This window comes from Hemiscyllium ocellatum, chromosome 31 (genome assembly GCF_020745735.1).
Source record: "Hemiscyllium ocellatum isolate sHemOce1 chromosome 31, sHemOce1.pat.X.cur, whole genome shotgun sequence".
Lineage (NCBI taxonomy): Eukaryota > Metazoa > Chordata > Chondrichthyes > Orectolobiformes > Hemiscylliidae > Hemiscyllium > Hemiscyllium ocellatum.
In genome coordinates, this window is record NC_083431.1 from 16,206,636 (window position 1) to 16,234,017 (window position 27,382).

At 42.1% G+C, this 27,382-nt stretch overlaps 1 protein-coding gene across 1 annotated transcript; it reads left to right on the top strand.

The window, feature by feature from the left end:
• The first annotated feature begins 316 nt into the window (after positions 1–316).
• Positions 317–27,075, top strand: LOC132830428 (ceramide synthase-like). Its single transcript, XM_060848108.1, has 6 exons — positions 317–400; positions 12,272–12,535; positions 18,560–18,643; positions 21,666–21,882; positions 26,198–26,293; positions 26,396–27,075. Exons 2-6 carry the CDS (start codon positions 12,414–12,416, stop codon positions 26,645–26,647), a joined length of 771 nt encoding a protein of 256 aa, XP_060704091.1. The 5' UTR covers positions 317–400; positions 12,272–12,413; the 3' UTR covers positions 26,648–27,075.
• Positions 27,076–27,382: the final 307 nt, after the last annotated feature.

Below are 27,382 nucleotides of genomic sequence, written 5' to 3' on the forward strand. Positions count from 1 at the left end.
TCAGCAAAACCAGACAGTTCTAAAGCACTCAGAGTACTGACAAGCTCCACATTGTTCATCAATGACCTGTTGACATTCTTCTTGCCTGAAACAGACAAGAGTAATGCATCACCGATACACGTCATTGTAGGGAAAACCTGACTGGCAGGTTATTGTGTCCCAAGATAGCTGGAACATTCAGTCTGACTGAATTTATGCTGTTGCTGAGTCACCCTGACTTCCTAACTGCAGGTATTAGTGTTTCTTCCACTCCCTCATTGCTTCGAGGCTTAGTAACCCCTCCCAGTGATGACACCAGCACTCAAAACAAAAGCATGTTTTGCTGTGCATCCAGGAGTCCACACAGGAGAATAAGATGAAGATTAAATTGAACGGTGCTGATTTAAAAAGAACAGAGATGGTGAGACTTCCCATTTCTAATCTAAAATTAGTCAGCTTGCATGTTCTTTACCTATAGTTCCTCCTGGTCTCTTAGAGGCAAACATCTTACTTCCTGAAGTGTTTCCTATGGGAATGGTGTCAGTGTATTACACACAAATACAAATGTTGCTCCTATATTTAGAGACTCCTATTGTGGGGGAGCATGTAATCTCTGTGTATCAGAGTATCATACTCAGTTTCACCTTGTAGAATATATGTGGTCAGTCGCGGAGTCAGTCACACTGTCCTTCGGTATATCAGTGAGTTACAGAATAAGCATGCACAACCCGAAACCTGGTTAACAATCAAATTTAAAATTAAATGAAGGGAAAACTATAAGGGAAAGAAGTTCATTAAAATGCATTTGAAAATGGTGTAACACTTCAGGAGTAGGTTGATGACAAAAAGGGACCTAGGAAGAAGGACGGTGTGAAAGTAAACAATAAAATATTCTCAGTATTACAAGAAATCGTCTGAATCTGGGGAGGTGGTGGTGGAATGGTACTGTCCCTGAGCTGGTAATCCAGAATCCCAGGATATTGTTCTGAGATGCTGGGTTTGAATCCCACCATGGCAAATGAAATTTTAATTCAATAAAAATCTGGAATAAAAAGCTTGTCTAATAATGACCTCAGAACCATTGTTGATTGTAATTAGAAAAAGCTCATCTGATTCACTAATATCCTTTCGGGAAGGAAATCTGCCATCCTTACTTGGTCTGAGACAAAAAAAACCCTGCAGATGCTGGAATCCAAAGTAGACAAACAGAAGGCTGGAAGAACACAGCAGCCAGGCAGCGTCAGGAGATGGAGAAGTCAATGTTTCAGGTACAGCCTGAAGTCCTGAAAAAGGGTTACATCTGAAACATTGACTTCTCCACCTCCTGATGCTACCTGGCTTGCTGTGTTTTTCGAGCATCCTGTGTGTCATCCTTACCTGGTCTGACCTACATGTGACCCCAGACCCATAGCAATATGGTTGACTCTTAACTGCCCTCTGGGCAATTAGGGATAGGCAATAAATGGTGGACTATCCAGGGACAAGGATTGAAATAGAATCAGTTTATACTCTCTATCAGGAGTTCAGAAGAATGAAAAGTGACCTAATTGAAGATCCTGAGAGTGATTAAGTAGATAGATCCTGAGGGGCTATTTTCTCCTGGTTGAGGCATCTAGAACTAGAGGGAATAGTGCCAGGATAAGGGGTCGGCTATTCTGCATGATGATGAGGAGAAATTTCCATTGGGAACTTTTCTTCCCAAAGGTTCATGGGTGATCAGCTGTTGAGTTTAATCAAGACAGAGATCAGTAGATTATTGGATTTTAAGGGAATTAAGTGAAGTGGAAATCAGATGAGAAAGTGGAGGCCAAATATTAGTCATTGTCTTGTTAAATGCTGGAGCAGGATGGAGGGCAATATGGCCTATTCCTGCTTCCACAGGTTGCAATCTTCTTCCTGACCTCTCCACCCCCACCCCCACTCCGGCCTATCACCCTCACCTTAACCTCCTCCCACCTATCGCATTTCTAACGCCCCTCCCCCAAGTCCCTCCTCCCTACCTTTTATCTTAGCCTGCTTGGCACACTCTCCTCATTCCTGAAGAAGGGCTCATGCCCGAAACGTCGATTCTCCTGTTCCTTGGATGCTGCCTGACCTGCTGCGCTTTTCCAGCAATACATTTTTCAGCTCTGATCTCCAGCATCTGCAGTCCTCACTTTCTCCTATGCTTCATAATCCTAAAATTCAAAGGCAAAATATGATAGCATCCTCTCGTAAACTTTCTGAATCCAGAATCCAGAATTTGGAGACAAGCCAATGTGGTGGCAATATTCAGAAAGCGGGATAAACATTCAGAAGTTCATTCATTTTACATCTGTTTCAAAACATTGCCCTGGGTCTGGGGTCACATGTAGGCCAGACCAGGTAAGGATGACAAGCAGGAGGTTGGAAGAACACAGGAAGCCAGGCAGCAGCAGGAGGTGGAGAAGTCAACGTTTTGTGTGTAACCCTTCTTCAGGACTTCAGGTTACACCTGAAACATTGATTTCTCCACTTCCTGATGCTGCTTGGCTTGCTGTGTTCTTCTAGTCTCCTGGAGTAAACTGAAGATTACCTATACAACTCTAAGCAGACTAAGAACAGTGAAAGAGAAAGCAATGATCTTGCTTGACTAACCTCTCTAACTCCTTTTGTAAGTCTCACAATAGCATGCACCAAACTTTCAATAGGGCATTCAACAAACTTCCATTTAGAACATTCTTAGTTAAACACAATGCTGAAAAGCTCTTGAAACAGATACAGAATTGATTGAAACTTAGGAAACAATGAGTAATCATTATTTTGCTGGGATAAGGAGCGGGAAATTATTGAGTGGGATCTGATTCACAGTTTTACTGGCTTTACTTTATTCAATTGAATTGGATTAGCTTTGTTGTCACATGTACTTGAATGACTACAATGAAAGGTTTGTAAGTTGTCAGTTAGTGCAATCTTAGGTACAAAGGTATCTAGGTACAATCCTTAGTTACAGAATAGAAAAATTAAGAAAAGTTATATTACACCTATACACAGTATAATTATAGGTCAGAGAAACAAGAAGGAATGTTAAAAAGTCAAACGTCCCAGTCTCTCTCCAAGGGCTGTCCACAGCAGATCAGTACAGGGGGCATCCACATGGTCTGACCACTCACTGCCGCCATGAACTGCAATAGGCCGCTGGTCACTGCTTCGGAGGCTGGGTCTGGGTGACCGAGGTCGAGAGAAGGGAGAGAAGAGCAGAGAGAGGTAGAAAAAAAACAGAAAAAGAATGGACACAGAAGAGACACTCCGATTGGTGTGTCCTACCCCACCACCATCTTACTGTTGACTTGAATTATAGAATCATAGAGTCATTGAGATGTACAGCACAAAAACAAACCCTTCGGTCCAACTCGTTCAAGCCGAACAGATATCCCAACCCAATCTAGTCCCACCCACCAGCACCCGGCCCATATCCCTCCAAACCCTTCCTATTCATATACCCATCCAGATGCCTTTTAATTGCTGCAATTGTACCAGCCTCCACCACATCCTCTAGCAGCTCATTCCATACACATACCATCCCCTGAGAGAAAAAGTTGCCTCTTAGGTCTCTTTTATATCTTTCCCCTCTCACCCTAAACCTATGCCCTCTAGTTCTGGACTCCCCCATCCCAGGGAAAAGACTTTGTCTATTTATCTTATCCATACCCCTCATGATTTTATAACCCTATGTAAGGTTACCCCTCAGCCTCCGATGCTCCAGGGAAAACAATCCCAGCCTATTCAACCTGTCCCTATATCTCAAATCCTCCAACCCTGGCAACATTCCTGTAAACCTTTTCTGAACCCTTTCAAGTTTCACAACATAAGAAGGAGACCAGAATTGCACACAATATTCCAACAGTGGCCTAACCAATGTCCTGTACAGCTGCACCATGACCTCCCAACTCCTGTACTCAATATTCTGACCAATAAAAGAAAGCATACCAAGCACCTTCTTCACTATCCTATCTACCTGCGACTCCACTTTCAGGAAGCTATGAACCTGCACTCCAAGGTCTCTTTGTTCAACAACACTCCCTAGGACCTTACCATTAAGTGTATAAGTCCTGCTAAGATTTGCTTTCCCAAAATGCAGCACCTCACATTTATCTGAATTAAACTCCATCTGCTACTTCTCAGCCCATTGGCCCATCTGGTCCAGATCTTGTTGTAATCTGAGGTAAACTTCTTCGCTGTCCACTACACCTAAAATTCTGGTGTCATCAGCAAACATAATAACTGTATCTCTTATGCTCACATCCAAATCATTTATATAAATGATGAAAAGTAGTGGACCCAGCACCGATGTTTATAGCACGTTTCTGGTCACAGGCCTCCAGTCTGAGAAACAACCCTTCACCACCACCTTCTGTCTTCTACCTTTGAGCCAATTCTGTATCCAAATGGTGAGTTCTCCTTGTATTCCCTGAGATCTAATGTTGCTAATCAGTCTCCCATGGGGAACCTTGTCAAATGCCTTACTGAAGTCCATATAGATCCCATTTACCACTCTGCCCTCATCAATCCTCTTTGTTACTTCTTTAAATAACTCAATCAAGTTTGTGAGACATGATTTCCCACGCACAAAGCCACGTTGACTATCCCGAATCAGTCCTTGCCTTTCCTAATACATGACATCCTGTCCCTCAGGATTCCCTCCAACAACTTGCTCACCACTGACATCAGGCTCACTAGTCTATAGTTCCTTGGCTTGTCCTTGCCACCCTTTTGAAACAGTGGCACCACATTAGCCAACCTCCAGTCTTCAGGCACCTCACCTGTGACTATCGACGATGCACAAAATAAAATGGTCAAATTTGCAAAGGACCCAAAATAGGTGAGGAAATGAAATCAGTAGGAGTATTGGAGCTATTGCAAAATCAGTGCCGCGGTAGATTAGGTTCAATGCAGATATTGAAAGAACTGATTTGCTTTTGATATACATGAATTGGATGCTGAAACATTTTGAAAGACCCGTTGGCAACAGGAGATAGAGCAAATGGACTTTTCTCTCGAAGGACGTGGATTGTCTCAGCTGCTGTGGTGACATTTGTCACAGCTGTCAAAACGCGAGCCGAGTTTTCAGTGCAGACTGTTGAATGTGAATTGGCCTGAAGCCACCTCAGTAAAATAGAAATTCTTAATAAGGACTTTTTTGTTTCAGTTTTGTAGTTACAGAGCTTCATCCAGGCAGGGAAATGTCTGAAGAAAGAGCATCATAACTGTCATAACACTGTGTTAACACAGTGTGACAAAGATATACGCTCTACTCAATATCCTGTTCATTCACTTCAGACTGCCATGATTGGACCTAAACCAAAGTTGAACTGCTCACTGGTTGGATTTGCAGTATAGGGGAGGGGATGTAGTGGGTGAAATTTGTCCTCAGAGAAAGCACAAAACAGGCGCTAGCCAAAGGCAGCTGATTTAACTTGACACCCAGTTCATTGTAACTTAATTTACCCTTTTGCTGAAGACCTGAGAATGATATAGGGGATTGGGGGGAATAAGTGCTGACATTGAAATCAACATCAATAGCATCTGATCTGATAGTTGCAATGCTTCACACCTTAAAGCACCAATTTAAATAATGCAGGAGTTGACTCATTGACAAATAAACAGTCAAAATTTTCCTTAGGCAGAACCCTCAAACATTTAAGTGACATTAATGTTCAAAAAGGTAATTAAATGCATCTTAATATTAAAACTCTTAGTTAAGCAGACTAGAAATTAAAGACAGGAAGATTCCTTGTGCTAAGTTCCATTTGCGTATCACCCCAGTGTTTGCTGTTTATTGATTTAAAAGTTCTCATCCTTGTTTTTAATACCAGTCTATGACTATGCCCCTCCCCATCTCTGTAGCGACCTCCAGGCTCAAATAACCACCCTCCTCTAACCACCCCCTCAAAACCCGCCAAGATACCAGCACTCACCTAATTCTGGTCATTTGGTGGCTTTGATTTTCATAGATCCATGTTTCCTCCCTAAATCTCTCTGCCTTCCTCCTAATTCCATCCTTAAAACCTGAGTCTTTGGACATTTTGGTCATCTGTCCTTAAATATCTTTATGTGGCTCAGTGTCAAATTTTGCTTTATAACACTCCTTGTGAAGTGTTTTGCAATGTTTAAAGGTGCTACACATATTCAGGTTATTGTGGTTTTAATGCATTTTCCACACACTGACCATGTTAGCTCCAACCTCCAAAGGATTCCTCTTTTCTTCCTCTTACTTAACTTGTTTTATCCCATTTCTAACCTCCTTCTAAGCAATTATTGATCTTTATCTGTGACACAGAATGGATTTGCTAAGAAGCAGGTGGAATAGTGCTTTGTTGTTGGACTTGCTAGCCAGAATCTCAGTCTAATGAGATGGGTTCAAATCCCACCATCCCAGGAGGCCAAAGCAAATAAAATATGTGAATGATGCATACTGGCCCACCATGTCCTGTACACCTCAAACTGGAGCTCCAGGATGTTAATTTTCAAGTATTTATGTTTATTCCATCTGGGATGGCTGGTGGTGGAATTCAATGAATAAATCTGGAATATAAAGCTAAATCAGTAACGTTGACTGGGACAAATATCATTGAGTATGGGAAAAGCCATCTTGAATATTCATGCCGCACGAGAAAGGAAACTTGCTTGTCCTTACCTGGTTGGTGGCTACATAAGATTTGTTTCTTTATAGGCTATTGTACAGAATTGAACTGCTTTAGTGAATATGTATGTTTATAAAGATATTTTATGAATAATGCATATTTTTGAAATTTAAAGAAAAACATGTGATTTCAGCCACCTTTGTGTGTGGCTGCATCAAGCTGGGTGTAGACCCTCGCCACGCAAACACAAGTGTCACTGTGTACTGAGGTTCGACCTGATCCGATTTTGTGAAAGATGGGACTGGCCTCATTCCAAGTATCTGGACCTTTCCATATCACATGTCCTTTGTGGAGAAATTTGCAAAGAGAAACATCAGGAAGTGGTCAGCACAGAGCATCATCAAGACCCTGTGGGAAAAGGAAAGGGTGGATCGTGTCAGGTGGTTCCCTGAGCAGACTGTCAAAGCCTCATCACCAGAACTTTCCAACAAGCATCAAGACATCGCTTGGCTGGGGGTGAGAAGGGCACCTTGTAAGATTCTTCATATACACCCAGACACTGCATGCTGCCCTTGAAGTGGCTGAGGAGTTGGGGGCGGGGGGGGGGGGCGGTGGTGGTGGAGGTTGGTTTAGAGACTGTCACACATTTCCTTCTAGAATGTGCCTTTGCAAAGGAAGTCTGGTGGAAGATGCAGTGGTTTGTGTCGTGGTTCAGCCCAAGTGGCTCTGTAACGCAGGACTCTGTGCTCTACAGTCTGTTCCCTGGGGCGCACACCGAGACAAACACCGAGACAACTGTGCCTGGAGGACCATCATGCAGTAAAAAATGCTCTTTGGTCTGCCTGAAACCTGTTGGTGTTCCAAAGCAAGGAGCTGACCTCAACAAAATGTTGCAGATTGGCACATTCCAAGGTCCAGGACTACGTGCTGAGGGACGCACTAAACTTGGGACAGCTGCTGCCAAGGTGCAGTGGGGAAAGACCACCATCTAATGTCTTTCTACTGAGTGCAGTGGGGGTCCATTCAGTTATTGGACCTTCCCAGTGCCTCAAATGGGTATAGCTATAGTCTTGTATAAATCACCGTGGGCAGCATGGTGGCACAGTGGTTAGCACTGCTACCTCACAGCGCCAGAGACCTGGGTTCAATTCCCACCTCAGGCGACTGACTGTGTGGAGTTTGCACATTCTCCCCATGTCTGTGTGGGTTTCCTCCGGGTGCTCCGGTTTCCTCCCACACTCCAAAAACATGCAGATTAGGTGAATTGGCTAAATTGCCCGTAGGTTTAGATGCAGGGTAAATGTAGGAGAATGGGTCTGGGTGGGTACGCGTCGGTGTGGACTTGTTGGGCCAAGTAATCTAATCTAATCTAAGAAGTGTCTTGGGTTTGTTTGTTCTACATATGTGAAGACAGAATCAAACTGTCCTACTGACTGTGCACGTATGTAAAGTTTGTTATGCATAAAGTATATTTTTGAAATTATAAAGAAGTGACTTCAGGTACACAGCAATGTCATTTCCTCTTCACTGTCCTCCAAAATGGCCTCACAAGTTCAAGGGCAATTAGGGATGAGGAGCTTTGCTAAGAGGTAGCTTTGCTAAATGATGCCCACATCTCATGGCAGAATAAAGAAACATATTGGTTTATTAGATGAATGAAAGGATAGGTGAGAAGGGAGAAGCAGTGGTGTTAATGCTGAGGGGCTTTCGGCTCCATTTCCTGAAACATAGTAGTCATAGAGTCATAGAGATGTACAGCATGGAAACAGACCCTTCGGTCCAACCTGTCCACGCCGAACGGATATCCCAACCCAATCTAGTCCCACCTGCCAGCACCTGGCCCATATCTCTCCAAACCCTTCCTATTCATATACCCATCCAAATGCCTCTTAAATGTTGCAATTATACCAGCCTCCACCACTTCCTCTGGCAGCTCATTCCATACCTGTACCAGCCTATGCGTGAAAATGTTGCCCCGTAGGTCTTTTTTATACCTTTCCCCTCTCACCCTAAACCTATGCCCTCTAGTTCAGGACTGACCGACACTATGGAAAAGACTTTGCCTATTTACCCTATCCATGTACTGACGACGCTGCTCAAGGCTTTTTTATATCACAAAAATATATTTTATTCATAAAAAATCTTTATGTACCTAGACAGGTACTAAAATGGTTGTGTACAGTCTTTGCCTATAAAGAGAAAACACTGTAATTTGACATTCCCTGCAGTTATAGAAACCAAATACATTACCGACTAATGCAGGGACTATTTACATACATTTGAGGCTAAGAGAGGATCTGATAATTGAATGGACACTAATTGGACTGTAGCAGAGATACCTTAGATGGTGGTCTTTCCCCACTGTGCTTTGGCGGTAGCTGCCAATTCAGAGGCAAGGATGCAACCAATTGAGCCACAGCAGAAGCTGCACCAGAATTATGGATATCAGCTGTCTCCCAAACAAAGCGTGCTTCTACTAAATATCATCCCACAACTTGGTGTGGCAGCATAGACTGCAAGTCAAAATAGAGAACTGTAATTTAAAGTTGTAGTTGAAAATGTAAGTGTCTATTCGATATTATGAACTCCCTCTTCCATATCATTTACAAGTATAATTAGTGTCGGAGGGAAGATATTCTAGCAGTGAAGAGAGAAACAGACAGACATGCGCTGTCCAAGGGACAGAGAGTGACAGAACAATATTTGGATTTCCAACAGGCTTCAGATCAGGTCAGACTTCAATTTAAAAATTGAACATGTTGATGGTGAGAATTGTTTGATAGATAAATTGTGAAGAGGGTGTAAAGGGTATTCAAACTGAGCGATGTAGAGATGGTCAGTGAGTGGGTAAAACATTGTCCAATGCATATAAAATGGAGAGAGATGTTTGTCTGGAAGAATCAATAAAGAGACTTTAATTTTATTTGGAGAAATGTTGCAGGACTCTGAGGTACAGGTTGTTCTTTCAGGTGATGGCTGTGTTCTTGTGCATTATAGAAAAGTTGCACTTGAGAAACAGTGCTGAAAGTGTTGGTGATGTAATTGTGTTACAGCCAAAACATCTTTTAGAAGTTTGCGCTTTAGAAACAGTGTCCCCAATTTGTCAATCATATTACAACAAATTCACGTTAACGAAATGCGCATTGACTTGCACAGAGGGATCTGGATATCCTCGGATATCAATCAATTGAGTTAGTCTGCAGAAGCAGTGAGTGATTGGGAAGGCAAAGGGATTTTGTTTTTCATTCATTGACAGAATGTAAGCATCACTGGCTAGGTCAGCATTTATCCTCTATTTCTATCAGCCCTTGTGAAGGTGGTAGGATGCCGTCTTATTGAACCACTGCACTCCACAAAACTAATTTTTTCTGGAGAAACAGAACGCAGCAGAAATTAAGCTGCAGCTTTCTCTGTTCCTGCTCCCAATCTAATATTCAACCATTTAGTTTATACTGAGTTCAAAATTGGAATTTCATTGGTGTTCTCTGCGAGTTTATATGTAGCATAACACAAAGGGGATCGAGTTACAGACTGTAATCTGATTGAGGAGTTTGGGGCCTCTATACATAGAATAACAGACACCCAGGAGTGAGCTACAGACAGGGATCTAGTCGAGGGGATCAGAGGTGGTTTATATGGAGAATAACAAATACCTGGGAATGAGGCAGAGGAGTAGCTGAGTGAGTTTAATTGACATAAATGTGAGATGTTGCACTTTGTTGACCCAACCTATTCAGCCTCACCCTACAGCTCAAACCCCCTAACCCTGGCAACATCCTTGTAAACCTTTTCTGAACCCTTTTCAGTTTCACGACATCCTTCCTATAGCTGTATAGCTGAAATGAATTTTCCATTCAGTTGGATTATTCACTGGAAGTTTAACCTTAACCTCTAGCCTTACTTGAGGAACACTACTAAAAAGAGTCATGGAGCCAGTGATGGTACACAAAGAGACCACTCACCCCATTGAGTCCATGTTGTGTAGCAGTTCAGTCAGTCACATTCCCACGTTCTTTTCTCTTTGTCCTGCAAATTTATTTCCTCAAATACCCATCCAATTATGTAAATAAATGGAATCAACTGGATTCCATTCCTTACTCATCCAATTTACCATCTAAAATAATTCCAGCGAGTTTTAAAATGCTCCCTTCTATTTGCAATATGCTTGCAGTCTATGCCCGAGATGCCTGTGCTCTTTAGATGCATGCTTATCACACGAACACACTTTCCCAAAATAGAAATTAGGTTGATCAATTTGGAGTCACTAAGTTTGTGTCTTTTTAAATTCAGAGACTGCATTTGCTTCAGGTATGACTCCAATGTGCAAAGAACTCTAAACAATAGCACCAAAGCCATATTATTTCCTCCTTTCATTCTTTGACAATTCCATTAATAAGGATCCATTTAATTCGTCATAATCTCACAAATAAGAGTTTACACATTTCAAACAAAGATGAGGAGGAATTTCTTCTCTCGGTAGGATCCTTTACCACAGAGGGCATAGAGACACGACGTATATTCAAGAATGAAATGGACAGCTTTTTAATCAAGGGGAAAAGGCAGGAAAGTGAAATTGAGGATTATCAGATCAGCCACGATCTCATTAAGTGTTGCAGCAGACTCGATGGGCTGAATGGTCTACTTCTCTTACACCTTATAGTCTTAAAGGTCCCAACTTCATGACATGTTCTCACAGAATGAGCCAAGTGTTTGTGAAAAACATCTGCAGTATTTCACCTTGTGCTAGCTGTAGGAGGGAGCTTGGAGCAGAAATGCGCGTGGCATGAGGATGGTTATTCACAGGGAAGATACAAGGACCATGAATATAGCAGAGAATTACAGAGGAAACCTTGTTGGATTGTGAGGTATAATTGTTTGGTGAGACGCTTCAGTGTTTAGTGGGGATATGGGTCCACTGAGTGTTTGCACCTGTTGGACAGTTAGCTAAGCAGCGATTGTAACATTTCACTGTGATTGAAGGTACTGTGAGTTCTCAGTGTGTAGCAACTTTTGACCATCTATCACACATGGTTGTCAACATTGGGGCCATACAGAAATGAAATAACATAAATTTCACTGTTTACAGCATAACAGATGAATGAGAAGTGCTTAATTTCTCCACGGTTTCTGTCGGATCCTTTGTATGAGATATTTTGTTTATCTAAGATGCTTTCAGTTTATGTATGACTTTGCTTCAGTAATCCCTGTAACGGTTCAAGTACGATGTGACCTTTCTTCAGACTTGAACCTGTTTTCTCTCCACAGATGCTGAGTTTCTCCAGCAGTTTCAGATTTGCAGCATCTGCAGTTCTTTGTTTTGTTTCTCTCAAAGTATTGGATAAGAATGAGGGTCAGATTGGGGGGTAGAGAAACAGAGGTTGTGCTGTCTGGAATAAGTTGGGACCAACTCCCTCAGCTAGTCGACTCGTTCCCCAGTTTATTTCTGATCAGGTTAGACGGTAGGAGATTGAAGATGGGACATTGAATGAGTCAGATGCATGTGGCATTCAATTGCCCTGGTTCTGCATGAAGATAAAATACACGACTGCAATCCGACGGGGAGTCGAGGAATTAGTAGTGTTACAGACTTTTAAATGGAAATTGTTGTGCCCTTAGGTGGCGCAGCTTTGACCTGTTTTTCTACTGTTGATGAACTCAGATGTCTCTCCCACTCTCTTCTCATGTTTCAGTTTGCGGAAGGAACTCATAACTGGGCAGGAGGTGTGGTTGTTATTTGAATATCAGGTGGAGAGATGGTGATATCTGGTGTTACCCAGGGCTGAGAGTCAGACAGAGAGAGTCAGACAGCAGCCTGGACGTTTAAGGCTCACAATGTGGTACCTCCTTGCACTGGGCTGCCTTTTCTTCCCCTCTCTGTTCATCCTCACCCGGCGATTCTTGCAGAAAAACTTTCCCAGCTTAACAGATGTAGACACTGTCAACATCAGCGTCAGGTAAGTGCGTCTTTCTTTACTTTATACTGGGCTGGGGGACAAATTGATTTTATTTCTGGCTGTGGAGAATGCAGATTTCCCCCTGCACCAGCTGCTGCAATTCTAAACATTTCTTAGTACTTTTCAGCGATCAAACCGATGGGATCATTACCTCTCGCACTGTTGCCTCCGTCTGCAATGACACTGATGCAAGGAAAGTTTTGCACCAAGTCTCTCAGTTGTATTGAATGACAGTGCAAATCCCTGCTGCTGTTCCTGGCTTCCTTACCAACTGCTAGGGCATTTCCCTTCTTTCTGGTGAGTGGGACAAGGAAACCTGGAAAATAGCAGCAGGAGCAAGCCATTCGGCCCTTTGAGCCTGCCTACCCCCCACCCATTCAGTTTGATCATGGCTGATCATTCAACTCAGTATTCTGACCCCACCTTTCCCCACACCCTTTGGTTCCTTTAGCCCGAAGAAAGATGTTTAACTCCTTGAAAACAATTCAGATATTCAGTCCAACTGCTTTCTGTGGCAGAGAATTCCACAGGCTCTCCACTCTCTGGGTGAAAATATCTCAGTCCCAATGGACCTTGCTGATTGCAACTTGACTGCAAAATAATGTGTTGCACTTCAAATCTAGGAATAAAAAGAAAATCCTTTGGCTGGAGGGTGTTTTGGGGCTTTGTGAGAATGCACAGATAATTGCAAGTTAAGCCAAATGTGACCCATAAAGATCCCAAAACCTGCATTGGGTTTGGCCCTGGAGTACAGATTGAGAAGGATCCATATTACAGCCACCAGAACAGTCAATGTCTCCTCCAACACCCTCCCCTGACTGCAAATGTGTATAGGTTTTTAAAAAAAATTAGCAATATAATGAGATTCTCATCGCCGCACAGTGCTATAAGGGGTCTAGTCGGCACTTGTTGTTATTCAGTTCCTTTCTGCCTGCCAGTCTTGGTCAGGTGGGATTAAGACGGTGAACTGTCGACAGGCACCTCTCATTATCCAGTCTCAGTTTCCTGCCTCTGTTCAGCAGTTCCAGCTCCCAGTTGGGGACATAAGGATCTGCTCCCAGAACAATGCAGCAAGTGGTGGGTAGAAGCTGGATTTGGGAAGATTGGCATCTGTGGAATTGTCTTGTTCAAGGGGGCTGTGGAAGCAGGGACATTGAATGTTTTAATGGGCGAGTTGTTGACTGAGGAGGATATCGGTGCTAAGTCCAAAACGCTGGAGTTGGCTGGATGGCTGGTTTGCCAAGTGGGGTAATGTTACCACCATGGATTCAATTCTACAACTGGCTGAGGACACCATGAATGACTCTCCTTCTCAATCTCTCCCTTCGCCTAAGGTGTAGTGACCCTCATGTTAAAGTAGCCCCCCTCCCTGCAGTTGTCTTTGTTTAATGAGAGAGCAGCCCCTATGGTCTGCTAAGATTAGATTAGATTAGATTCCCTACAGTGTGGAAACAGGCCCTTCGGCCCACACCGACCCTCCGAAGAGTAACCCACCCAGACCAATTCTCCATATTTACCCCTGACTAATGCACCTAACTCTACGGACAATTTAGCGTGACCAATCACCTAACCTGCACATCTTTGGACTGTGGGAGGAAACTATAATGAAACTATCATGATATTCGAACAGATGAAGACTTAACAGACAATCAAGGTATTTTTCAATGTATAATTTCAGTTACATCACACTGTAAATTTTTGCTATAAATTCTGTGCCTTAGAATTGTGTCCTCCATTATCACCTGATGAAGGAGCGATCCTTCGAAAGATAGTGTGCTTCCAATTAAACCTGTTGGACTATAACCTGGTGTTGTGTGATTTTTAACATTAATACAACTTTAAGATCTGATTACGTAAATATATGCCTGCAGCTTATACAGCATTATTACTGGTTTAAACTAATGTAAGATTTAAAAGTCTAACCTTAAAGTACGGCCACAAGTTTAGAATGTGTGCATTTAACAGAAGTTGATTTTTTGCCGCAAAAATAATGGTGAGGCAATAGTATTGACAATTACTTATGAGGAAATGCTACAGCAACTTCAGATAAAGAGTAGATGCAAAGTTAAATGTAAATATTCAAAAGGTTGTGGCTGCCTGAGCTGTGTCTAGCTGCCAAACTGAATGAATGTGACATTTGTTTGACTCAATGTTCAAGTGCACTGAATGATCTGAAGTTGCTGTAGCTCAATTTCCTCCTCTTTATATCCGTGTCCCCCAGCTTTAAAGGCTAACTTTAAAGGAATCATTAAGAATCTAGGGAGGGGGTGCAAGAGAGAGAAAAAAAACAGCAAAGGATGATCAAAACAGGAAACAAAAAGGGAATCTGAAAGAAACTTGCCAATACTTGAGGTTTAATGCAAAATGCTCTCTGACTCCAGATCAGAAGAAAAATTGGAAACAAAGGTAATGTGGGCTTTTAGAGACTGATGGGAGCTGTTGATGGAAGCACTTGCATGTATGAGACAGGCAAAAACTTGTCACATGACTTATTATTTCAATTCTTTTAGTAATAAGTTAATTATTTGTGATCAACTTCTCTGGCACTGAAAAGAACAATATGTAGTATTGAAATAGGGTTGGTTTTCCAACTTGAAATTATGATCTGTCTTAGCAGAATCAGAAACATAAAATATTCCATGAACTGGCAAAATTGGACAGCCTAAGGTGAGCTAGTGGTGTAGTGGAAATGTGCGAAAAATCCTGAGATCCATATTAATGTTCTGAGGACAAAGGTTCGGATCCTGTTATCATACTCGGTGGAATGGAAGCTCTTTATCAGTGATGGTGACAGTAAGACTGTAATGGAGTTGTTAAAAAGCCAATCTGGTTCATGAATTTTCTTTAGGGAAGGAAATCTGCCTCCCTAACCTGGTCTAGCCTACACGTGACTCCAGGCCCACGGCAGCCCTTGAAAGCTTAGCAATTAGAGTAGGGCAAAAAGTAGCCCCATCCCCTGAAAGAATAAAGCAAATTCTTAAGCCTGCTGCATTAAAAAATATTCATAAATATATTTTATGAGCTACAGCTTTATTAACAAAATTAAAAATAGGCTTGTCACAAAATAAATGTAATAAGAGTTTAGGTGCTGCATTGGTGTATATTGGTTATTTTTTATGTTGTTTTACCATTTAAAAGGTGCCTATCGATTCCAAAAGGAGCTTAGTTTGAAAAGCAAGTAGGCAGTAACTCAGCAGGAGTGTTATTTCGATCATGGGGCTTGGACCATTTAGTAGGCCAGGGCAGCTCTCAACAGGATGGTCTTGTCTTAAACTCCATTTTCGACATTACTTACAGCTAACAATTTTCCTTGTTCTTCCATTGGTTGTGGGTGTTACTGGTAAGGACAGCATTTGTTACCCATTCCTAATTGCCCCTGACCTGAATGGCCTGCTTTGCCACTTCAGAGGGGAGTCAAGAGTCAATCAGATGGAGTCACTTGTAGGCCAGACCAGATAAGGATGGCTGATTTCCTTACCACAAAATACATTAGCAAACAAGGTTTATTTTACCTCACCCCAACAGCAACTGTGCAGGTCAAGTGAATTGGCCATGCTAAATTACCCACAGTGTTAGGTGTATTAGTCAGAGGGAAATGAGTCTGGATGGGTTACTCTTTGGAGGGTCGGTGTGGACTTGTTGGACCTAAGGGCCTGTTTCCACACTGGAGGGAATCTAATCTAATCTAATCAAACAACCAATGATAATAATCATGGCCATAAATGGACTAACCTTTTTACTTCAGCTTTGATTATTAAATATAAAATTCCATCGAACACCCCTGGTGGTATTTGAAATTGTGGCATCACAGCATTAACCTGGGCTTTTGGATTACACATACAATGACGTTGCCACTACATGACCGTCTCCTTTTATGCTAGTTTGGCAAACGAATTTCAGGCCGTTATCATGAAAGAATATCAGTGAGTTACACCCTGAGAGACATCCCTGTTATTCAGTTGCAAAAAATGTAAAACATACATCAAAAAATGTATGAAGTAATAGCCACAGTTGCTTCACTCAAGCATTGTGCATTATTCATAGAAACAGTGACTTCATTGTAAAACATTTGGATTATTATAAATTGACCAAATGGCATCCTCTAAAGTTGACGCCGTGCATCTATTTTCAACGTGTAAGCACTGGTGATTTTTAAGGTTCCTTATTCTGAAGAAGCAACAAGCCAAGTGGGTTGGCTTGTTCTGTCTCTGAAAATGTTCTTCAAACAGTGGAAAGGCACAGCAGCACGGGGTCAGATTTGTAAATGTTTCTTACAGTCAATTCATCAAAATCCAACATTTTGGGAGAAAACATTGAAGACATAGAATCCAGGTCAAGGAAAGAGTACCCGATCTGCTGTCGGGCTGAAGTCAGCAATTGATGATTTTCCTTTGAAAGAGGAGAGTTTTTTTTGATGCTTTCCTCACCATGACTTACACGATTTCCCTCCATTTCACAACAGCAACACCCAAAGAAGGAAAATTACTCCACTGTTGTGAGACTGGCATCAGTCAGCACCGAACATTCAAATTATTGGGTACATGATAACATGACATTTGTACAGAAATCTAAAAAGCACCATTTGCTGATTTGACACTGTTTTATTGGTTTACTCTGCAATTCACTTTCCAAAATCATGTTTCTTTACAGATATTGAGAATCTATTAATCATGTAGAGTCATCAACATACAGCACAGAAACAGACCCTTCAGTCCAACCAATCCATGCTGACCATAATCCCAAACTAACCTCATCCCACCTGCCTGCACTTGGCCCATATCCGTCCAAATGACTCTTTTTCATGTACTTATCCACATGTCCTTAAAACATTATAACTGTAACCACATCCACCACTTCCTCAGGAAGTTCTTTCCACATTCGAACCACTGCCTGTGTAAAAATGTTGCCCCCATCTCTTTTTGAAATCTTCCTTCTCATCTTAAAAATATGCCCCCTAGATTGGAAACCACTCTCTGTGGAAAGAAATTGCCCCTTATATCTTTTTTAAGTCTTTCTCAGCTCACCTTAAAAATATGCCTCCTGGTTTTGAAATACCTCACCTGAGGGAAAAGTCACCTGCCATTCACCTTATCCATACCCCTCATTATTCTATAAGGTCACACCTCAATCTCCTATACTTCAATGAGAAAAGTCCCAGCCTATCCAGCCTCTCCTTATAACTCAAACCCTCTATTCCCAGTAACATCCTGGAAAATCTTTTCTAAATCGTATAAGTGGGACTAGTTTAGATTGGGATTATGGTCGGCATGGGGTAATTTGATGCTGTATGACTCTAATATAATCATTATAGTGAAGATTGCTGGTACTCTATTGGAAAGGCACTACTAAACTAAAATGTCTTGGTGTAATGATGTTGTATTTTGAGAGTGAACATTAAAGAGACATTTAGGTTATAGATATTCTCTGTTCAAAGCTGTAACTCTGGAACAGGTGGGTTTTAAACCCAGCCCTCCTGGCTGAAATGCAGGGACGCTACCACCATGCCACATGAGCCCCTTCACTTAGATTACAAATTTGGTTCAGGCGTTCTATTTGGCTACCTCACCAACATACAAGAGTGTTAGAGTCTAGTTTGGGTGTTAAAGTGTGAACGCTCTCTGAAGTGGACATTTCTGACCAGTCCAGCAGGTGAATATGAGCAGGAGCTTGTATGTCATCAGGCACTGCTGATTCCTGCCGCCTGGCTGGAAAGTCCACAAATATTCCATCCCCGACCAATTTGTCGCTTTGCTGAGCCTGACAATATTATGTACCCTGGGTGTTTTTATTTCGCTCTGACCCCATCGCCAGTTCTTTAAGCAAACGCTAACTGTGTCAGATGGGACATTAAAAAATAATCTCACAACTTGGTGATGAGAAGTTATTTCTGTTTGGGTCCCACATACCATGCTGCAAAGTAAGCAAATATCTATCCCTGAACTCTCAACAGTAAATGGAAGCATCTACGTTCAATTTCCTGAGAGTTATAGAATGTTCCTCACTTCTTCTTTCTTGAAATTGCAGATTTGTTTCCTCCGTGCAAGCTGTGATGGCAACGTTTGCTGGCTTCATCATCACTTCCTCCTGCAAGCATGTGATGAAAGATAGGTAAGAATCTCTTTGTTAGCAGACTTGAGAGTTCAAATGTTAGACATGCTCAATCCCACTACAGAAAGATGCGTCTATAACATTGAAAATTCATGCTCAGAAAGAAGCCCGACTGGTCTGTTTGTGACATGTATATTCTGCTCAAGCTGCTCTCATCTTTTCACATCTAACTCTGATAGTGTAAGCCTTCATGCTGACATGGTTATCTAACTTTCCTTTTCAAAGTATCTATACTCCATGCGGCAATGAGTTCTACATTCCCTGGGTGAATTCTCAATTTGATTTATGTGTGACCATTCAATATTCAGGGCCTCCACAGTCTCAATCTTTTCCACAGTGGAAACACATACTATCCATTCTATTGGATGATGTGGAGGAAATCTTCCATGAAGACCTCTTTTAGATAGAACTGATGAAAGATTTATTGTCACATGTATCTTGAAGACACAGTGAAAAGTGTCATCACAAACCAGTACCATGTTGAGTTTCAGTCAGGATAAAAAGAAATTACTTATTTATGTGTTTCATCTTCTGTTCAAATTGGGGTCTCAAGCACGGCTTCAGGGCTTCTGTAAGGTGTTCCGATCCTCAAGGAGTTCCATCCGGTTAAAGCAATAATAATGCCCCAGGAGACCCCAGCTCTGGTACAGCTGCAGCCTTACTGACACAGCCAAGCATCCTCACTCCGAGCCTAACGCTACCCGGAGACCAGGCTCCAGGCCTGCTACAACCAAGTGTACAGGCTCCAGGCCTACCGCTGCCAGAAGACCAAGCTCCAGGCCTACTGCGACCAAGTGTCCTAGATCCAGGCCTACTGCTGTCAGGAGAACAGGCTCGAGGCCTACCACTGCCAGGAGACCTAACTCCAGGCCTACTGTGACTAAGAGTCCAGGCTCCAGGCCTACCGCCTCAAAGAGACGAGGCTCTGAGCCTACGGCCATCAGGAGACCAAGCTCCAGGCCTACTACGTCCAAGAATCCAGGCTCTGGGCCTACCATCGCCAGGACACTAAGTTCTAGGCCTACTACGACCAAGAATCCAGGCTCTAGGCCTACTGCCAGGAGACCAAGTTCGAGGCCTAGTGCTGCCAGGAGTTCTAATCCGCTTCAGCCTCCATCCTGCCAATATCGGCCCAGCTTCAAATACGAAGCAAAGAAAAAGAAAATTACATAGAGAAAAGGATGCCTCTGGCCTGGAGTGGACAGGCTCTGATGACCCCAAACACTGCCTACCGTTCTGGTGTCATCTTGAAATTAAGGTGTTATTAAATTAAGAACTATTGAAGTAGTGAAAATTAGACAGCATTCTTGTAGTGCATCGATTCCGATTCTTCTCTGGGCGTCTATACCTCTGCCTTTCTGATCGGATTATCTCTTGGGCACGTTCCACAGAATAATTGTCACCGTGAGGCCTGGAATCTGTGAACAAAACCAAGCCACTGCCTGCAGACAATTCAAGTAGTGGGTATTGAAATGGAGTCTGTGCTGGTTCCCACACATGCACATGTGTGTAAATATTGCTGTTCAGACCCTGATAATGTTCTGGATACCTGGGCTTGAATCTCATCAAGGCAGATGGTGGAATTGACATTCAACTAAAACCTGGAATCAAGATGATGACTATGAAACTGATGTTGGTTGTCAAATTAGAAACCTGTCTGGTTCACTAATGCCATTTAGGGGAGGAAACTGCCTTCCTTACTTAGTCTGGCCTACATGGTTGACTCTTAACTGCCTTCTGGGTAAATAGAGATAAATGTTAGCCTGGCCAGTGACGCCCACATCCCGTGAATGAATAAATACATTTTCACTCTTTGAAACCTGAGGCCAATTGCATTCTCCACGCATGTATCTCAAGTCAGATGATCAACCCAGAACAACTCAGACTGGAATCTCTCTCTTAAATAGAACTCATAATTTACGACATTGCCATTGTCCAAGTGTTCATGCACAAAGCGGATCTCTGATCAGCATTGTGTGCCTGTAAATATGTATTCATATTTTCCCCATAACTAAGTACAAAACTCTATGATAAACACTGACTGATGTGGTTAAACAACCTTTATGACACATCTTCTCTGCCATTGAGCTAATGCAGTCGCCGAATTGTTACATCAACAAATTTGATTTAATTAAGTAAAAACGTTACCCCGTACCTGTTTTAGCAAGAAGCAGTTGAAAGCTACCACCCACAACCGAGTGATTCATGATATTGTGAACAAAATATTCGAAGAAGGCATATGGAATCCGGGAGCTTTATAAATATAGGCATAGATTACAAAAGCAGGGAGGTTTTAGTGAACATTTATAAAACGCTAGTTTGGCCTCAGCTGGAGTGTTGTATCCAATCCATTTTATTACATTAAAATATCCATACAATTTTATTAAATCCAATCCACTGCATTTTAGGAAGGATGTGAACACTTTTGAGGAGGTGCAGGTAAGATTGATAGGATGGTTTCAGGACTGCATTAGTTCAGTTACGTGGATAGATTGGTGAGGCTGGGTTTGTTTTCTTCAGAGAAGACAAGATTGACAGGAGATTTGACAGAGTCTTTAAAATTTTGAGTGGCCGAGACAGAGTAGGGAGAAATTGCTGCCATTAGCAGACAAGTTGAGAAGGAGAGGGCACCGCTTTTTAACAATGATTGTCAAAAGATGCAGCACAAATAAGGAAAAACTTTCTGAACGCAGTGGGACCCATTACACATGAAGGATTCAGAATTCACTGCCTGTGCATGTTGAGGAGACAGACTTAATAGAGCTGTCTTCTAATGGTAATTACAAGGTGCCTGAGGAGAGAACTTTCTCAGGCTTTAGGATAAGGAGGATCAGGAGGAGACAACGTGCATTTTCAGATTGCTGATGTGGTTAGAATAAGCTGAATTATGATCATTTTACAGTCTAGTGGCTTTATAGGGTTTATAGGTTTTCAAACTATCAATGAGACAGCATACCATCTTGTATAGTAATTCATTACTTCAGTTGAAACTCTTTAATTCTACATTTGCTCTTTGTTACAGGCATTGGATTTCCACAAACTATGTGGTGTTTGCTGCACCGTACATGGCTTACGATATTTATGCCATGTACCTATCTCACTGGTTCAAGCAGAAGGCAAAACATCGCAACGGGTTAAAGAGTTCATCCACTAACATTGTGATAGACTTTCTGAAGAAAAACTTCCTGATGGTGCTGCATCATTCCGCACTGTTATTTGTCTGCTTCCCCATTATTGTGGTGAGATTTCATCATTCCATTCCATTATAAACAGAAAATCTTGTCCATCATATTTCCTGTGCCACACTGCAGATTGGTACAAGCATGAAAGGGCACGATTGGTTTTGCTAAACTCTGGGTCAAGAATCAGAAATTTATAAGCATATTCCAAACTGCAAACTTCGCACCCTCAAATACCCCAAGGCTCCATCAACAATACCTTCCCAAACTCGTGACTTCTAGGAGGGCAAGGGCAGCAGACGAATGGGGACACCACCCACCTGCAAGTTCCCCTCCAAGTCACTCAGTATCCTGACTTGGAAATACATTGTTGTTCCTTCACTGTTGCTGAGACAAAATCCTGGAACTCCCTACCTAACAGCATTCAGGGTGTCCCTACATCTCAAGGACTGTTGAGGTTCACCAACATTTTCTCCAGGCTATTTAGGGATGCTCAATAAATACTGGCATAGCCAGCAATGCCCATATCCTAGGAATGAGCTATGAAAAGAAAAGCATTTTTACGATTTTGGTATTTAGTAGAGCTGACTGAAATATAGCTCTGTCTTCTTAACAGAACAGTACATTGGGTGTGCTGAAAATGTGTTGCTAGAAAAGTGCAGCAGGTCAGGCAGCATCCAAGGAGCAGGAGAATCAATGTTTCGGGCATGAGCCCTTCTTCAGGATTCCTGAAGAAGGGCTCATGCCCGAAATGTCGATTCTCCTGCTCCTTGGATGCTGCCTGACCTGCTGCGCTTTTCCAGCAACACATTTTCAGCTCTGATCTCCAGCATCTGCAGTCCTCACTTTCTCCTGCTACATTGGGTGTACCAATGGTGTAACACTCTTTGCCTTTATATAGCAGTACAGTATCTAACTTATTACACAGAAGGTGCTTTTGCATCCTTCATATCTTTGTGAATCACTCTCAAACTGACACATTTCATAGGGCAAGTTTATTTTGCTGCTGTAACTAGAGATATATACATACTTTCCATTCAGTAGGACTATAGAAAGCCAATGAAGACGTTTTTTTAAAAAAGTTGTTCATGGGATGTGGGTGTCTGAAGATGCATTTAAAAAATACTGACACAGGTGGGTTATGCAAGATGGGTATCCTTATAGTAAAAGCACAACATTGTCTGCAGTTTGTTTATGTTAGGGTTGAGGAGGGGAAGCAACATGATTCTTTTAATATACAGACAGGTTTATTGGCTTCTCTAAACTGAAATTCTGGCAAGAGAATTCATAGAACATCCACTATCCTTACAAAACAGTTGGTTCTTCACTTGGTTTCTCTCCCACTCTTCAAGAAATCTGTCAAACCGCTCCCAGCCCAGCTCCTCTCGGTGTAAAGAGGTTTACGCTCAATTATTTTGCTTTTAAAGATCTTCATTCAATATTTGGCCAATAAATGGTCCTTCAGGCAGGTTAACCAGCCCCAGCTAATTTTTTTTTTTAATCGATAAAGAAACCTTATTTGTACAATTTGACGGTTAGCTCAGTTGCTGGATGGTTGGTTTGCAATGCAAAGCTGATGTCTAAAGCATGGGTTCAATCTCACACTGGCTGAGGTGGAGGACATGCCTTCTCAACCTCTTCCCCTTGCATGAGGTATGGTGACTGTCAGGTTCAACCACTTCCGTTTGGCCCTCCCTAAGAGGGGAGCAGCCGTACGGTCTGGTAAAACTGGTGACTTTACCTTTACCTAGACCACATCTGGCATTACATTAAGTGGAATATGATTCAGTTTCTTTCAATACAAGATGTGGGACTCTTGATGTGCCTCACTATACTTACAGTTTATTGGTTCTATTTCCAATAGATACGACAAATTAAAATTCACTGGTGCAGCCGACCCAAGGGATTTTTCCATAGGTTCCTGCTCCTCCATCCACTGTGTCTTTATTAAGCCTCTGAAATGGCGCCTCATCTAAAGAGCAATATTCATCTGATGATCTAGATACTGTCAACAGGCAATTTAAACATGGGAAGTATAACAGCAGAGTCATAGAGATGCACAGCACAAGAACAGATCCGTCTGTCTAACACATCTGGGCTGACCAGATGTCCTAAATTGACCTACTCGCAGGCAGATAGGGCTAGTTTAGTTTGAGATTTTGGTCGGCATGGACTGTTGAATGCGGGCCTCCCATTCCATAGAGTTCCACAAAAGGCCCTATATAATTTTTAAAAATTAAATTAAAGCCAAGTGTTTCAGGATTGAAATGAGGAGGTACCCTAACATATACAAACCAAGGGAGTAGAAATCTGGAACTGTTCCAAAAGTTCCTGGGGATCAAAGAGGAACTGAAATTGGTTAAGGTCAGAATTCATAGGATACCAGGTTATAGTCCAATAGGTTTATTTGAAATCAAAGCTTTCGGAGCCCTGCCCCTTTAGCAGGTGAAGTAGACTGTGTCCACATGAAAGGAACAGAAGACCACTCAGTGGCTTGAGGGAGACAGTAAGATAATGGATAGGATAAATAGACAAAGTCTTTTCCCAAAACTAGAGGGCATAGGTTTAGGGTGAGAGGGAAAAGATATGAAAGAGACCTAAGTGGCAACTTTTTCACGCAGAGGGTGGTACGTGTTTGGAGTGAGCTGCCAGAGGAAGTGGTGGAGGCTGGTACAATTGCAAGATTTAAAAGGCATTTGGATGGGTATATGAATAGGAAGGGTTTAGAAGGCTATGGGCCAAGTGCTAGCAGATGGGACTAGATTGGGTTGGGATATCTGGTCGGCATGGATGGGTTCAACCGAAGAGTCTGTTTCCGTCTCTATGACAGGCTGAGGACAGAGCCGAGACAGTACAGCAGTAAGTAATCAGTACAGTCAGTGATCTATTCGAAGATGGAAAGAGAAACATTTATATAGCTTTTTAAATCTGTCAGAAATCTCTTGAAACTTCTCATATACCTATGAATCACGTTGGAGCAACAGTTAATGTTGCTAAATGGTACTATTTTGTGCACACAAGATATCAAAAACAGGAAAAGTCGGTTAGTTTGTTTTTGATGGTGCAGGTTAAGAGAGGAATGTTGACTGTGTCAACACTCTGCTCTTCGAATGACAATGATTACATCTTTACCATGCAGTGGAACATGCAGATAGACCTTGGTTAACACTTTACTTGAAGCATGGTATCTTCAACAATATCGTGCTCCCTCAGCACTGTTCACCCAGGTCACACAGACACAGTGTAGATCCACAACTGTTTCACTCACTGTTGAGACTAATACCAACCGACACAACAGATCCAATTCAACAAAATAAAGGCTTTGTTTTTTTCGCCTTTCTCCAGCCAAGTTTCTCGTTACTATCAAGTATTCACAATGCTGTAGTTTGGGAACAAGTTTCCATACGATCTTGACTATAAAGTCATTCATCCCATCGACTCTGCTCCATTCCACTCTCCTGCCTTCTCCCCGTAACCCTTGAACCCCTTACCAATCAAGATCCTATCGATCTTGGTCTTAAATAAACCAATGATTTGGCCTCCACAACCCTCTGTGATAATGAATTCAACAGATTAACTACCCTTGGGCTGAAGAGATTCCTCCTCAGCTCAGTTTTAAAGGGTCATTCTTCTTCTTGGAGGCTGTGCCCTTGGGTCCTAGTCTCTCCTACTAGTTGAAATGTCTTCTCAGCGTTATCTAGGCCTCAGAGTAAGTTTCAATCAGATTTAATCCTCATTCTTCTAAACTCCATTGAGTACAGACCAAGAGTTCTCAACTGCTCCTCATTTGACAAGCCTATGACAAGACTAATTATCTTGTGTAAAAATTAGGGGTTGGATTCCTCAGATATCAAGGCACATTCTCGACAAAAGACTGCAGAAGCCAAACCACTGAATATATTTAAGAAAGAAAATGATATCTAGGGGTACAGGAGGAGAGTGAGCATATGGTGTTAAGATAGAGGATCAGTTGTGATCATGTTGAATGACAGTGGGACTCGATGGGCTGAATAGCCTTTTCCTGCTCCTGTTTTCTATGTTTCTATGACCGCTAGGCCTCAATTAGGTGAGGTGGATTGGCTATGCTAAATTGCCCATAGTGACCAGGGATGTCCAAGCTTGGTGGGTTAGCCATGGGAAATGCAGGGTTACAGGGTTGGGGTGGGTTTGGGTGGGATGCTCTTCTGAGGGACGGTGTGGACTCGACAGGCCGAATGGCCTGCTTCCATGCTGTAGACAGTCTATAATTAAGACATTTTGCTCCTACCAAAATTAAAATCTCTATCACTCCACTCTATCAATCAATCCTGTTAAAAATTAATTTCCTTGTGATCAAACCGTAACTTAACAGCTGATCTTTTTTTTCGAATTGCAGTATTACAGAAAGGGCCTTGGAGACTTCTTCCTGGGATGTTTGTTCGTGGCTGAACTGAGTACACCATTTGTCTCATTTGCGAAAATACTCAAACGGGTCTGTATTCATGAAAGAAAAACAAAATGTTGCAATACATTGTTTCAAGGCACAAGAATCAAAAACAAAATAACCTAAGTTGTTTTTTGTCTTATATATCAGTTCAGAAAGCAGAACACATTGCTCTACAAGGTCAACGGTGTCATCTTGCTGGTGACATTCATCCTCTGCCGTATCCTCGTGTTCCCCTACATGTACTGGGCCTACGGCAAGCAGTATGGGATTCCGGCCCACCTTGTCCCTTTCCACATCCCCCTGCACTGCACCTTGGGGAATGCCATGCTGATGGCTCCTCAGGTTTACTGGCTCAGTCTGATCATTGGGAAGGCAGGGAAGACTGTGAAGATGGAATGAGATGACAACGAGGAAGATGCTGCTGTTGTTCCCACATGCAGGAATGCAGTGACTCTCTCGCAGAATGATGCTGAATGTGTGTTTTGGAAATATTACTCTTTTGTTTTTACATACTGAGGTGATTTTGCTCATCTGGCTGGCCTGACTATTACCAGTGTTTAATGGGAATTTCATTGACAATCTCTCTTTGGACGCATTAAATTGGACGCACCTCAATTTCTGCTACAGACTGCTGGCAGCTGGTGTTGATAAAATTACCCCATTTTTATTTTGATAATGACAGAAGATTCTATTTGATATATATTTTATAAAGTATATTGTGATTTATTTAATAAAGATTATAAACTTAGTTGTTCTCAATGTTACAGACGGGTTTGAAATTTGTTAGTAAGCAGTACCTGCTCGAATGTAAAATCTGACAATGTAGTTAGGAGGCTGTTTTTTGAAAATAAAAGTTTCTGTTTTTTTGTATACGCTTAGTTCCAAGCATCCCCCTCAAACTCTCCAATGTTAAAAAGATCCAACTCAAAGCTAACACCATTCTTTACTTACAGATGGATCAAATGTCCCCCTCAGAAAGACAAACCAAAAGGGAGAGAATATGTGCATCTGTCTCTGTCGCTGAATTGATGCCTCTAAATCCTTTCCACTACAGTTAAAGAAATAACTGGCTGAAAATCACTATTCATGATTCTTAACAAGTTACTGCATTACAGTCAACCTACAAAACTAATT

Excerpts from the sequence above, each read along its gene's own strand:
- LOC132830428 (XM_060848108.1), top strand. The coding sequence starts at position 12,414 with ATGTGGTACCTCCTTGCACTGGGCTGCCTTTTCTTCCCCTCTCTGTTC. Across the intron at positions 18,644-21,665 it reads AAGCATGTGATGAAAGATAG|GCATTGGATTTCCACAAACT; the intron begins GTAAGAATCTCT and ends TCTTTGTTACAG. Across the intron at positions 21,883-26,197 it reads TCTGCTTCCCCATTATTGTG|TATTACAGAAAGGGCCTTGG; the intron begins GTGAGATTTCAT and ends TTCGAATTGCAG.